The 12,698-nt window shown below is 40.4% G+C and overlaps 4 protein-coding genes across 4 annotated transcripts in view; 3 read left to right on the top strand and 1 right to left on the bottom strand.

Annotated features, from left to right (window-relative positions):
• The first annotated feature begins 265 nt into the window (after positions 1 to 265).
• On the top strand, positions 266 to 3,198 carry otop2 (otopetrin 2). The gene is made up of 6 exons (XM_017425415.3): positions 266 to 698; positions 780 to 916; positions 1,018 to 1,076; positions 1,529 to 1,671; positions 1,774 to 2,621; positions 2,704 to 3,198. Exons 1-6 carry the CDS (start codon positions 266 to 268, stop codon positions 2,872 to 2,874), a joined length of 1,791 nt encoding a protein of 596 aa, XP_017280904.1. The 3' UTR covers positions 2,875 to 3,198.
• Positions 3,199 to 4,319: 1,121 nt separating this feature from the next.
• LOC108241346 (Golgi apparatus membrane protein TVP23 homolog B-like) lies at positions 4,320 to 7,714 on the top strand. Its single transcript, XM_017425420.3, has 7 exons — positions 4,320 to 4,466; positions 4,648 to 4,715; positions 4,801 to 4,945; positions 5,520 to 5,609; positions 5,700 to 5,819; positions 5,909 to 6,037; positions 6,136 to 7,714. Exons 1-7 carry the CDS (start codon positions 4,371 to 4,373, stop codon positions 6,160 to 6,162), a joined length of 675 nt encoding a protein of 224 aa, XP_017280909.2. The 5' UTR covers positions 4,320 to 4,370; the 3' UTR covers positions 6,163 to 7,714.
• LOC108241344 (zinc-activated ligand-gated ion channel-like) lies at positions 7,447 to 11,358 on the bottom strand. The gene is made up of 9 exons (XM_017425416.3): positions 11,156 to 11,358; positions 10,924 to 11,069; positions 10,742 to 10,786; positions 10,550 to 10,656; positions 10,277 to 10,446; positions 9,037 to 9,152; positions 8,345 to 8,555; positions 8,078 to 8,236; positions 7,447 to 7,968 (listed from the first exon to the last, which is right to left on the bottom strand). The coding sequence occupies exons 1-9, from the start codon at positions 11,193 to 11,195 to the stop codon at positions 7,715 to 7,717; spliced, it is 1,248 nt and encodes a 415-aa protein (XP_017280905.1). The 5' UTR covers positions 11,196 to 11,358; the 3' UTR covers positions 7,447 to 7,714.
• Positions 11,359 to 11,547: 189 nt separating this feature from the next.
• The window catches only part of LOC108241345 (inward rectifier potassium channel 16), a 5,344-nt gene continuing 4,193 nt past the window's right edge, over positions 11,548 to 12,698 (top strand). Inside the window, exon 1 of the mRNA XM_017425419.3 lies at positions 11,548 to 12,003. The gene's annotated coding sequence lies outside the window, so the exon portion shown is untranslated. The remainder of the gene's footprint in view (positions 12,004 to 12,698) is intronic.

Genomic DNA, 12,698 nt, shown 5'->3' with positions numbered 1-12,698 from the left:
AATGTGAATTCTTACTGGGAAAAAATGCTAAAATTCACATTTTGTTCAAACTAGAACAAAAGAGGAAGAAGTGACATTGTTAATTTAAAAGCAATGTCATGTAGCAACAACTAGATGACAGTTTTTTTCTGTCCATTGGAAAAGTTTCATTTGGGGCGGGATCTGCTTTTAAAGGGGGGTTGGCGACTGGGCGTAGCTGTTCAACCTGCCATGTCTCATATCTGCCTCCAGATGCAGCAAACACTCTGCTTCTGGGAGAAGAGACATGTGCTACAACCCCAAGACTCCCTGTGAATGTTTGAGCACTGGAAGCCTGTGTGATCCCTGCAAGATGACAGCCAAGGACAGAGAGATGGAGGAGACGCACTTTCCCAACATCAGCTCGACGGGTCGGCCGAGGAGCACGAGCAAACTGGAGCTGACCCCCTCAGCCACTGAGGTGGTGAGAGAAAAAGGCCGAAACTGGGGATGGATGCTGTCCGGGATCATCTGTCTGAACATTCTGATGCTGGGCTGTTGCTTGGTCAGCGGCAGCACTTCGCAAAGCGTCAACATCGACTTTCAAGACCTGCATGTTTTCCTCATTATCCTCATCCTCTTCACCTCCATCTGGATGATCTATTACACCATTTACACCATCAAGAACCAAAACGCCGTCAACTACAAGGACGAGCATGCTGGACCAATATGGCTCAAAGGTAGGAAACATTTAAAGACAAAATATTCCATGCACAGACAAAGTCTTGGATTGTTTCATGACTGTTTCTCTCCAACTTCAGGTGGACTTGTGCTTTTTGGAATCCTCAGCATCATCATGGACATTTTCAAGATAGCCGGCTACGTGGGATATCTGCACTGTGATTCTGCTGTTAAAGTCGCATTCCCTGTGGTGCAACTTGTCTTCGTTCTCGTGCAGGTATGATTAAAAAAAAAAAAAAAAAATCCAGCGTGCATGGTTTACATAATCCAGTTATGATGGCTGCAAAATATTAATCTGGTTGTATGTTAAACTTGCAGACATACTTTCTGTGGGTCCATTCAAAAGACTGCGTTCAGCGGCAAAGGAACCTTGCACGGTGAGCAGTTCAGACATTTCCATCTTTGTTTTCTTCTGTTTTGTCTCTAAACATATAAGATCTCTGAGAGCATGCCAGACCACTGAGTGCATAAAGGAGCTGTCTTTTTCTACTTGTTTTTTAATTGACAAACCCTCTAGTGATTCAGTTTGTTTGACTGCAATCTGTATTGATTAAATTAGTTTTTACTGTCAACTAATTCTTCAATTTCATATGTACCTTTTGAATGTTTTAATTGATAAATTTTAAAAAGACCTAAAAAATTTTAATAATCTCAAACCACATTTTGGTTGCAAAATCATTTGATTTGTCTAAAAACTAGCTAATTTATAAATCCTAAGAGTCAAAGGCAACACTTTTTATAATGTGGTCTAATTTTAAATGTTGTGCTCAGATGAAGTTACAGTTTACTTTGATTGTAATTTAATTTTCTGCTTATTTTCTTGTTTTAGCTGTGGGCTGATGCTCACACTCTCTACAAACCTACTTATCTGGATGACTGAAGTCACAGAGGAGTCTCTTCACCAAACTATAATCCCTGAATACCCGACCAACGTCACCAAGCTGTCAAGACGAAGCCTGTACATCAACAGAGGTGACAGAAGCAGACAAAGATATAAAACATAGATTTCAGAGTCATTAGGAGTGCCCCACAGAATAACACTTTTCTGTTTTTGTGCTGTTTCCTGTCTCGCAGCTGGTTACGGAGATGACTCCTGTAAATGCAGCCACACTTCCTGCAGTTTCTTCAAGGAGGCCTACTACTACCTGTACCCCTTCAATATTGAGTACTGCCTCTTTGCCTCAGCCATGTCCTACATCATGTGGAAGAATGTGGGGCGAGTATCGGCTGAATTCAGCCACCACGTCAAATTCAGCCTCAAGGGCATCTTGATTGGTCCAATTTTGGGGATCGTGATGGTGGTCGCAGGCCTGGCAACGTTCGCCATGTACGAGATTGAAATGAAGACCAACTACAACGACAAGGAGAGCAGTGACCACGCAGTGATGATGCACTTCGTCATGAATATAGTCATTGTGACCTTGATGTCCATCTGCAGCATCATCGGCTGCGCCATCTACAAGGTGGATCACAGGGAGCACAGCACCGAGAAGAACCCCACCCGCAGCCTGGACATAGGGCTGCTGGTGGGATCCTCGCTGGGCCAGTTCATCATCAGCTACTTCTCCATTGTGGCCATGGTAGCAACCGGAGCCAAAGGCTACCTGAACAGGCTGAACCTGGCCTGGGGTTTGCTGATGGTGATGCAGCTTGGCCTGCAGAACTATTTCATCGTTGAAGGCCTGCATCGGGAGCCCTTCCACGAAGTGGAGCCAGACAGGGTGGTGGTGGTGGTAAATCCATACGTGATGAAGTCAAACAACGCCGAAAACAACATCGAAAAAGGAGAAACGGAGAAAAAAGCCGACCCCGAGGCAGAAGCACAGTGCCACGGTGGGGCGGCGGAACACCACCACAAACTGCTGTGGAAGCGGCGAGTGCTGAGGGAGGTCTGCGCCTTTCTGCTGCTGGGCAACGTCATCGTGAGTACTTTTCTCCCTCACCCCCTAAATTCACTATTTCAGACTGACTGAATACTAACCTTTACGTTTGTGTCTTCCACAGCTGTGGATCATGCCTGCATTTGGTGCCCGTCCCCAGTTTGACCACGACACTGAAACTAACTTCTACCAGTTCACCATGTGGGCTGCTATTGTGAACGTGGGTCTTCCCTTTGGCATCTTTTACAGAATGCATTCAGTTGCCAGTCTCTTTGAAGTGTTTCTAAACTCATAAAACTGCACTTTAAAACTGTACAGGAAGCTCTTTTAGGGCAATATAAAAACTCTTGTGTATAGACTGTGTATTAAACTGATGAAGAAGAATATGATCATTTTGTATTGTCGTTTATATTATTGTATGTCATACATATGTGACAAAGTGAATGTATTCAAAATGTTCTTTTCAGAATTCAGATGAATAATTTACTGTGAAGCTAATCTTGTATAACTTGATTTATGATTTATGTATGCAAAAAAATTAAAAAATGTGAATCTTTTTGGAACCATATATTATTGTCAAAGTCAAAGAAACAAATAAATAATTTTTTTTTCAAAAGTTTTAAACCACCCAATTTCTTTATTATTGCTCACTGCCGAAAAGGAGAAAGGCAAGCGATAATGTTTTTGCCCATGTATGTGTGTGTGTGTGTGTTCATCTGTAACCAAAGTATCCATGAACCACTGGATGAACTTTAATGAAACCTGCATAAAGCAATGATTAGATGGACTCATACAACTGATTGTTTATTGGGGTCAACCTAAGTCAAGATGGCCACCACAGCCAACTGATCTTAAAGAACACCAATGTGGCTGTAACTCTGTCAGTTTTACAAATTTTTAGCTAAAATTTGATGTGCTTATAGCTGAGACTCGTTCACAACACATACTCCAAGTGCTACTCCTTGTGCCAGAACTTAGCTTCAAACTTTAACATGAACTATTGGTGTTAACCTGTTGGCAAAATATTTCATAAACCACTGGATGTATTTCAAGGAAACCTTCAGCAAGTAATCATTGGATGTACATCAACAACTGCTCACGTTTTGGAGTCAATCCAGTTCAAGATGGCTGCCACAGCTTGTCGACATTGGCCAACTCAAAAATTAATATTACCTAGTTCTGCTGGTGCTAAAATATATGTGTCAAACTGTGTTATTTTTAGTTTGTCTTATTTATAAAGTCAACTTTTTTGTGATAAACTGATAGTAAGTGGCTAAAGATAAAACTGGACACATAACCTTATAGAGTACTGTATTTGGTCAATAAAGATTGAGCTAGTTAAACTATAAAACCATAAAAAATGAAAAGGGGTTAATTTCCATGACACTGGGAATGTATTGTGTGTAGCAGAGCCCTCTGGTGGCGGTAAAGTGTCACTGCACCCACAAGCCGTCAATGTGTTTCAGGCAGGAACCTTCGCAGTTACCCAAAACATAAAGTTTGTATAAACTTGCCTAAACTTTAAAGAAACAAAACGTAACACAATGCATGCTGTTTTTTTATTGTCAGAACTAAATATTTTGAGAAAAAAAAAAGATTCATACTGAAGCCTCTAGAAAACAATAACGAGTCTATCCAGTTGTTCACTTGATCACACACTGGCTGCAAGCTGGTCAACAATTCAAACAAAAAGGGGGGAAAAAGAAGAAATTTGACCTGTTTTAAATAAAAAATATAAATAAATAAATAGGTGCTGGTCGTATCAGGTTTACCTTTGGCTCAGGCAGATTTATGGTCACCCTTGTTTTGGGGTCCTTCGCACAAGCTTTTGTTTACATCCACGTCTCCAGGAAATTCTTCCTGCTTGTGTCCAAAATGCGGAGACAGGTAATCTATAATATGTTAGATTTTTTTGTCTTCACAGCTAAGAGATTATTTTAAAACACGGAGCATATTGTGTTTAATAATATTTTAGATTAAAACTGTAATTATATAAATGGAGTTAGCAGCCAGGCGGTTGTTGTGTTACACGCTAACAGCGCCTTAGCTAATTTTCTTACGTTTTCAGGACTCTCAAGACTCTCCTCTGTTTGGTGAAGAGGACGACAACTTCCAGCTAAAAAGGTCTAAAGTCAGGTAAGATGTTTTATCTGGTGTATAAACAGCCGAACCTTTTCTGACCCATTAAATCGTAAACAACAACAATAAAAAAATCTTTCAGATATCCCATGGCCTCGTTCTTCCACCTGTTTTTCCGGACATGCGCCATAGTGGTTTATTTACTGTGTGAAACCTTCAGCGGTCGTTTCATTGCCTCTATGGTCTCCATCATCCTTCTGCTGTCATGTGACTTCTGGACTGTCAAGGTTAGTGTCTGGTTATCTTTAACTACAGGGTGACGTGCGATAATAAGGTGCTTTTATTAAGAGAAGGAGAGGAGAGGCTGCTCCTGAACAGCCTAAAAACCTAAACGTCTTCCCAGGCTGCTTAGTGTTTAGTTTCTGCAGCTTCAGTCAGAGCAGATATAACTTAGTGGAATGGTTCTTGGTGAACAGACAGTAATTATAAACAGTCATAAAACATGGATCCTTGCAGGTGATTCTGTAAGGTCTGTCACACCTATAAAATGATTACAAGCTGACTAGAGGTTTATACGTTCCACCTCTAACATGGCTTTTAGTTAATGTTCATCTGAAGACACACAGGAACACTGCACTTCAGGAACTACGAGCTTCAAGGGAAGAAACAATCCTCCCGAGGTGGACTTTGGGCTTTGTTTCTTTTTCCATCAATGCCATGAAACGCTTAGATGAAACTCTGATGCTCTTCGTGTTTTTGAACAGAACAGATTTGTACTTAAAACCTGACTGAGCTACGCTCTCAATGCAAGGAAATGGGACAGACTGAATGAAAACATAAAGACAGGCTTTTTGATTTCAGAATGTATCCGGCAGATTGTTGGTGGGCCTTCGGTGGTGGAACCAGGTGGATGAGGATGGAAGGAGTCGCTGGATGTTTGAGTCAAGGAAGGTAAGCAGGACCAAAGTAACCAGAGGATATTTTTTGCATGTTTTTATTGACTGATGTGATGAAACGAAGGATGTCTTCTCTTTTGAACAGTCAAACAACACAACTCCCTCAGCAGAATCGCGGCTCTTCTGGCTCGGGCTTATCATTTGCCCCATCTTCTGGGTTATTTTTGTGTTCAGCGCCCTTTTCTCCTTAAATATTAAGTGGCTGGTGAGTTCACTGCTTCCTTACATGTCACTTTGAATCGCTGCACGTTATCAGTTCATGTACGAGTCGTGTTTTTGCCGTTTCCCCTCCAGCCTGTGGTGATAATGGGTTTGGTTTTGCAATGGGCCAACCTGTACGGTTACGTCAGATGCAAAGTGGGCGGAAAATCCAACCTGAGAAACATGGCAAAGAGCTACCTCAGCGGGCAGATTTTCAAGCAGGTTTGTGACACGACGTCTTCATCTGCATCTTCCACATTTTCATCCAGTAAACTTTGATATATAAATCTTTTTGTCTTTATTTTTGTGTCTCTCCAAAGGCAATGAAGGGAACCGACGCATCCTGACACTGAAGTGGATACCTGAGGACAAAAGGCAGTTTGGTGGGACTCCGTTCCGGATGGATTCATAATATTTACTCAAGATGGTGGAAGGTCTTTTTTGGCTCTTTTTTTGCCACATATGTTTCAAACTAGCTGGTGATGTGACTTCCTGTGGGGTTTAGTCAAAGACAAAATAAAGGTAAAAAGTAAAGCTTTATTTTTGTTTCTTGGAAATAAGTCTTTAGAGGGTTTGTCAGTTTTGAAGCCAAGCATTTAAATATATAAGTGATACAAATATTTTTGTTGTTGTTTTGATCAAGCTGTTTTTCTTGAAGAAAAGTACTTTCTAAATGACATTCAGAGATGTTCATAACTATAAAATATCTTGAAATAAATGTATTACAGATGTCTTTAGTAAAAACTCTTTTTTTCCCCAACCAGGATCTTCACTCTTACAGAGAAGCTATTAGCAATTTGGATTTGATTCACTATAAACAGTGTCTTAAAATGTGTCATGAAGTGGGATATTGCGTAATGTTGATTAGTTTAAAGCTAGAATATATTTTAGAAAAAGAGTGAGTAATATATTTTAAGCTGAGTTGCTCTGAGCTGAGTTAGCTTAAGTTTTAATTTAAAAAATCTGTGTAGAAAACCAATATTGGAGGTGTGGTAATACTGGTCTGTCTGCAGGGAAACTATTTGGCCACTAGATGGCAGCAAACAAACTGTGTAAGGATAGTCTGGGTTCAAGTCTTGATTTTTTTTTTTAAATTATTTTGCATTTAATATTTTTATTTTATTATATGGATTGTATTTAGTTCTTCTTATTTTTTATTTTCTGTGAAGCTGCTGTAATGTCAGTGTCTTCTTCAAAAACAATAAAACTTCAGTGTAATGCTTTCGTGGAGAATGAGGAATATTTCATAAAAGCTCAAGAGTCCATGTTGAACACTTTTTGTTCAGTGGTGTAATGTAACCACACAGTTGAACTCCAGTACAAGCTTCTCGTTCTTGGACTTTACTGTATTAGATGATTAAATTTGCTTAGTTTAATCACTTATTCTGGATTTTACATAATTTCAGGTGAAAACCTTACTTACAAGTTAATTAAACAAGAGAGAGGAGCACATATGTATGAAGAGGTGTCCATCCATCCATCCACAATAGTTCTATATTAGACTAACACAACAGTCTAATCTTTTTGTGGTGATTAATAAAGCATTTTATGAACATTTTGTTTGATTTAACAATGAAGAGTTTGAACCTGAACCCTGTATTCATTATGAAGTTATTCACCAAAGAACTTTATTTAAAGAAGAGAAACATGGTAGACAACACGTCTTTTTTTTTTTTACTTATTTACAGTTACTTGAAATCGGAGTATAAATATTGGGTAACATGTCATTTAAAGTAATAAAAGATGAGAAAATGTTCATTTAACTTTCCTTACGTCTGACTGATTAATGCGCTGTATGAGACATTTTATCATAAACTTTCAAATTTTATTCAGCACAGCTCCGTCTACTTTTATAAAAATATGTGAATAAAAGCTTTGGGGGGTTGTCACCCAGTTGTATCAGTACCAGAAATCGAAGTGATTCACTTTGCATTTATACTTCACCATAACACAAGTCATTGCAGTAATATATGAGGAGGCAACAAAGAAATAGAACCAGAAAAAGATCTTATCCCCTCTGTTCGCAATCTTCTCATACTTTGCATGTTTCTGCTTTTTGGTGTCAAGAGCTTCCAGGAATTTGACCACCTTTCTGAGCATTTGGATGTCCTCGGAGACATCCAGGTGGACGACGCTGATGTCAGCTTTGATCTCTGAAGAGGTAAGAAAACAGACAGAGCAGGTTCATCAAGACTCGGTGAGAAAAAAGTAGCTCCGTCTCAGTACAGACTCAAACGCTTTCGTTTACAAAGCCTCATTCACCTTCATCCTTGTTTTCGTCGCTGTTCCCTTTGTCTCGTCGGGCAGAACATTTGGAGAAGCAGTTAAAAATAAGCAGGCCGTCTTTGGCCACCCCCGTCAGCATCATGGACACCAGCATGCTCAGCACAAGGAGGATCAGGCAAATGCAGAAGTGAGTTCCTGAAACACACACACACACACACACACACACACACACACACACACAGTTAGTTATTGAGATGTTTCTGTTTGTTTCCTTTGCTTGTGTCTGCGTGCCACAGGACTCACGGATGATGGGGCTGCACTGGCTGTCTCCGGGGAGCTCGTTGTTCAGGATGTTCAGGAACATGGTGAAGCTGAGCGCCAGAGTGACCTTGAACGTGTTGCGCTCGCCGCCTCTCAGCGGCAGAGCGAAGCTGACCAAATCAGCCAAGACAATCAGAATGCTGGGCAGCAATAACGTTATGAAGGGGTTTGAATACTTGATGCTCAGTCCCACCTGGAGTGAACACAGAACGATCGGTTTTGATACACAGGTGCGGGGAAGAAACTGTTCTTTAAGTTTAAAGAGCTGTATGGTCAGAAGGGATGTGAGTGATGATTGTTTATTTAATGGAAAGATGATAAAGACATCATATCCAAACCAACAGCTCGTAGGGAGTACTTTTGAGTAGTCAGTGTCTTACTTGCAGTAGATAGCATTCAGAGATCTCAGTTTAGAAAATCTTGAGGAAATCTTTATGTGCGATTCAAACTAGAGTCTATTTGAGAGTGGATTTCTGCCGTCTATGACAACTCATGCCTCCAATTAAAAAAAAAAATACAATTCACATCATTATAGCAAATAATGTTAACAAGTTTGTTGATCACGAGCCATCGTCAGAGTTCTTATGTGTTCTTATGTATTGCTGTAGCTGGAATTTGATTAATTGTTATTGACAGGTGAAACGGATCACATGAGTTTCTGTTTTCGAACTTGCCGTGATGTAATTGCGGTCATCTCGTTGTTTCTTGAGGGTTGCGAAATCGGTTTGCCAATCTCCATGGGAACCATCAATCATCCTCACATCACCCAGACGTAGGCCTGTACCACAATCTGCAGAGGACAAAACGTTCCTTCATTTTAATATTCATAAAATCTGAATTGGATGTAACATTTTCACTGCCGAACAGGATGGAAATCCAGCTGAGCGTGGATTCAGGAAAACTCCTCACATGAGGAGCGAAACATCTTCGAGAATCAAAAAAAGAACTTCAGTTTTCCTTGATTCAACTTGCCTGGGAATGACTGGGAATCCACACCAGGATATTCATTTGTTATTCAAGGACCAGGCCTGTGGTTGGGCTCTTTCATCTCAATAAATATTAACTAATGAAGTTAACTAAGGTTTTGAAGCAGGGCCATACCTCGAAGCATCTGACAAAGTTGAACTATTATCACAAGTAGTCTCATTATCACAACCCACGTAGTCTGTCTTCAGCCATTCATTCTTCTCATGCATTGTTTCATCCCTACCTATTCTCATTCCTCACCACATTCTGACCCCTTCTCATCACACACATTCCCCATCCTTCATCCATGCCTCTTTGTATCCCATTCATCCCTCATTCCTGACCCCTCTTGTCCCGTTTATCCTCTCTCAGCTTCCTTATATCTTATTCCTAATCCTTCTCATCTCTTATCACTGCCTCTTTTCATTTCCCTCATCCGTCAATCCTAATCCTTCGCATCCCTTCACTCCTTCACCCCTAACGCTTCTCATCCCACTCATCCTCCACCCCCTCATCCCTCTTCTATTCCCCTCATTTCACATTCCTAACCTTTCACATCCCTCATCCCTAACTCCTATCCTACTAATATTTTCATCTCTTATCATATCTCTCTCATCCCTCTCATCTCTCTTCCCCAAACCTTCTATTCTTGCATATCTATCTTATTTCACTCACTCTTATCCTTTATCTATTTCTATTTTCATCTCACCCATATCTCATCTCTATACCTTTTCTCATCCCACTCATTTTTCATCCCATCCCTTCTTGTCCCCGTCCCTTAATCTGGCAACAGTGATAAAATTAATCTTATTTATCATGATGATGCAGATTTTTACAATGAAATGTAACAAAATTGAATACATAGGCAACTGTGAGAGACTTGTCAGTCCCATGAAGACGTTTTTAAAGGATGTAAGGATGTTTGCACGAGTGAATATCTGCGCTTACCTCCTGTTGAAAAGGTTTGGATTGCAACCGGACATTCATCCCCAGCGAAGGGATAGTTGAACAGATTGACTTCACAGTTCACCTCTGCATTTATGATCACACGGTGCACCACTCTACCGTTGCTGAATACCACCAGATCATCAGAAGCGTGCTTCATACTTGTCGTTATTCTGCGCACATATGCCCAGAGATAACAGGCATCTCAGGTAAGCTTCTACTGGTCCCCGGACTGAGTTAGTCACAGTGGGAAGCTGTGTACTTTCATTAACTTACCCATTTGTTACGTGGAGCTGTGGGGTCCAGATTTTTTTTACTGGCAAAACCACTCGATCAAACTTGTAAACGGACATGTCCCACGCCAAAGCTGGATCGAGCCATTCCTGGGTGACAAAGCAGAAGTCACTGGCATGGAAACACAATCCTTGTTTCTTCACGTTTGTTGGATGAGAGTTTCTTTAAACTTACGACTGCAGCAACAAGACGACTATTGAGACGGAGATTCTTTGTGTCCTGTTTGAATGAAAACAGGTTAATCAAAGCATTTGCGTGACGTTTTTTAATGTGGTCTGCTTATCTGAACTCAAAGGAAGAAACTTATTAGCTGTCAGGTTTTGTTTGTTACAGGAAACATTCAGGAAATAACTTACAACTGCCAGAGTTTGGTACTCGATGAAGGGCACCTCAATTGGCAGGGTGCAGTTTTCATACTGAGGCTGAGAATAATATTCTTTGTTGATTAACATTTGAGCCAGACATCTGCGCTCCGTGCAGTTGGGTTCAGCACGCACGCACCCTGAAATCAGACATAAAAGCCTTCCTCAGATTTCTGCTCCATGAAGTTTTTTTGATATTTGTAACGGTTTCCCAAAATGTACTTACCAACAAAAAGTATCACCAGTAAGAAGGCCGGTCTCTTCATACTTTTAGTTTTAAAGTGAAACCTTTCTGCCAGCGTGTCTGCAGTTTTCTAGGTGGTGGGAGTTTCACGTCTGACTAACGACTGTAGTTTTACTCCTCAGCTTTCTTCAGGTTCCAGCCGGACGCGACCCTTAAATAGCTGCGTGAACAACAGTCCTCCGAGGCACAGACACACACACAAAATAACTCAGCCACAATGGGGTTATAGAAAATGATCCTGCAATTAATTACTGGTGTGTTTCTGTGTAAACAGTGGGAGCACAAGTGCAATTAAAGCCATTGTGTGCTTCCGTGTCAGCAGATACAGGTAGCTCTGGCTGTTGTTTGTCGTCGTCACAGGCTGTGCTGCTCAGTAACACAATGAGACTGAATGAGTCTGTCATTGAAAATGCACTGAAAAGATTCCCCGGTGATGTGAGCAGGACAAAGACACGATACGGCGGGTTAAACAAAACAGAGACAGAAAAAAAACTCTGTTTTGTCAGCTGGATAACGAATTATAGTTTTGTTGTAGATTGTCTTGAGTTTATTATGTAATATAATGTTCTGAAGGAGGCTGGCCAAATATTTACTTTTTATAGATATATGAAAAGGTGTTTTTTTTTTAATGAAACACAAATGTAATTTATTACTTAAACATAAAAAAAGGAAATGTTCACAAGGAAAAGAATAGGACTTGATATTAAAAAAATAAATCAAGTTCCTAATGTAGCTTCTTTGTAATTAGTTTTTGCCTTATTAACATGTTATTAACTTTATTTTTTCCTCTTCTCTCTTGGTTTTCCACAGCAGCAGTGTTCGAAAGCTGAGTATGTGTTTTTTTTATTTCTTCTCACTTGGCTCCTTTTGGCTCTTATGATGTTCTTTCATTCCTCTCAAACTTCCCACCCGATCTCACAGTCACAGTAAGCTGTATTTGTCCTTTTGTCCAAAACCAGTCTTTGTAAATATAAGATTCCTCAAGAAAAAGGTGCTCTTTAAACAAAATTAAAGGTCTAGCATCACTTGGGAGAATGCATATCACCCGCCGCCTTTCTCACCAGAGTTTGAGACAAAGATCATTTTATGGAGAAAAGGGATGCAGTTATAGCTATTTTGGTCAAACCTTGTAAATGATGTAATATCTGCAGCCTGAAGTTTTTCCTATCAACCTTTTTCCTTTTCCCTCCCCCACGCAGTCATGCCTCAACACAGACGCCATGCTGTTATCATTCGTCCTTTTCTTTCATCTTTGCGCTGTATTGATGTGGGACAATTAAATAATTAACTACCTGTAACTTTAATACCTGTTTTATGGCAGTGTAAAACTTTTTTAGGTGTGTGTGTGTGTGTGTGTGTGTGTGTGTGTGTGTGTGTGTGTGTGTGTGTGTATGTGTTACATAGCTGCTGCTTATAAATGACACACTGTTCTTTCCCAGTTATCTCTCAGAGGAATGTCTCATATCTCCGTCTTCACACATCGTCTTACAAAACCAATACTGCATCTGGCAGCCCCCCCCCCCCC

Source organism: Kryptolebias marmoratus, linkage group LG12 (assembly GCF_001649575.2).
Source record: "Kryptolebias marmoratus isolate JLee-2015 linkage group LG12, ASM164957v2, whole genome shotgun sequence".
In the NCBI taxonomy this organism is placed as follows: Eukaryota; Metazoa; Chordata; class Actinopteri; order Cyprinodontiformes; family Rivulidae; genus Kryptolebias; species Kryptolebias marmoratus.
This window is presented reverse-complemented; position numbering and strand designations above follow the sequence as displayed.

Coding starts and splice junctions, on each gene's coding strand:
- LOC108241344 (XM_017425416.3), bottom strand. CDS start 11,195: ATGAAGAGACCGGCCTTCTTACTGGTGATACTTTTTGTTG. Junction 9,153..10,276: donor CCAAACCTTTTCAACAGGAG/GTAAGCGCAGAT, acceptor TGTCCTCTGCAG/ATTGTGGTACAGGCCTACGT. Junction 8,237..8,344: donor CCAGTGCAGCCCCATCATCC/GTGAGTCCTGTG, acceptor TGTGTGTTTCAG/GAACTCACTTCTGCATTTGC.
- otop2 (XM_017425415.3), top strand. CDS start 266: ATGTGCTACAACCCCAAGACTCCCTGTGAATGTTTGAGCACTGGAAGC. Junction 917..1,017: donor TTGTCTTCGTTCTCGTGCAG/GTATGATTAAAA, acceptor TTAAACTTGCAG/ACATACTTTCTGTGGGTCCA. Junction 1,077..1,528: donor CGGCAAAGGAACCTTGCACG/GTGAGCAGTTCA, acceptor TTCTTGTTTTAG/CTGTGGGCTGATGCTCACAC.
- LOC108241346 (XM_017425420.3), top strand. CDS start 4,371: ATGGTCACCCTTGTTTTGGGGTCCTTCGCACAAGCTTTTGTTTACATC. Junction 4,716..4,800: donor CTAAAAAGGTCTAAAGTCAG/GTAAGATGTTTT, acceptor AAAATCTTTCAG/ATATCCCATGGCCTCGTTCT. Junction 5,610..5,699: donor GGATGTTTGAGTCAAGGAAG/GTAAGCAGGACC, acceptor TCTTTTGAACAG/TCAAACAACACAACTCCCTC.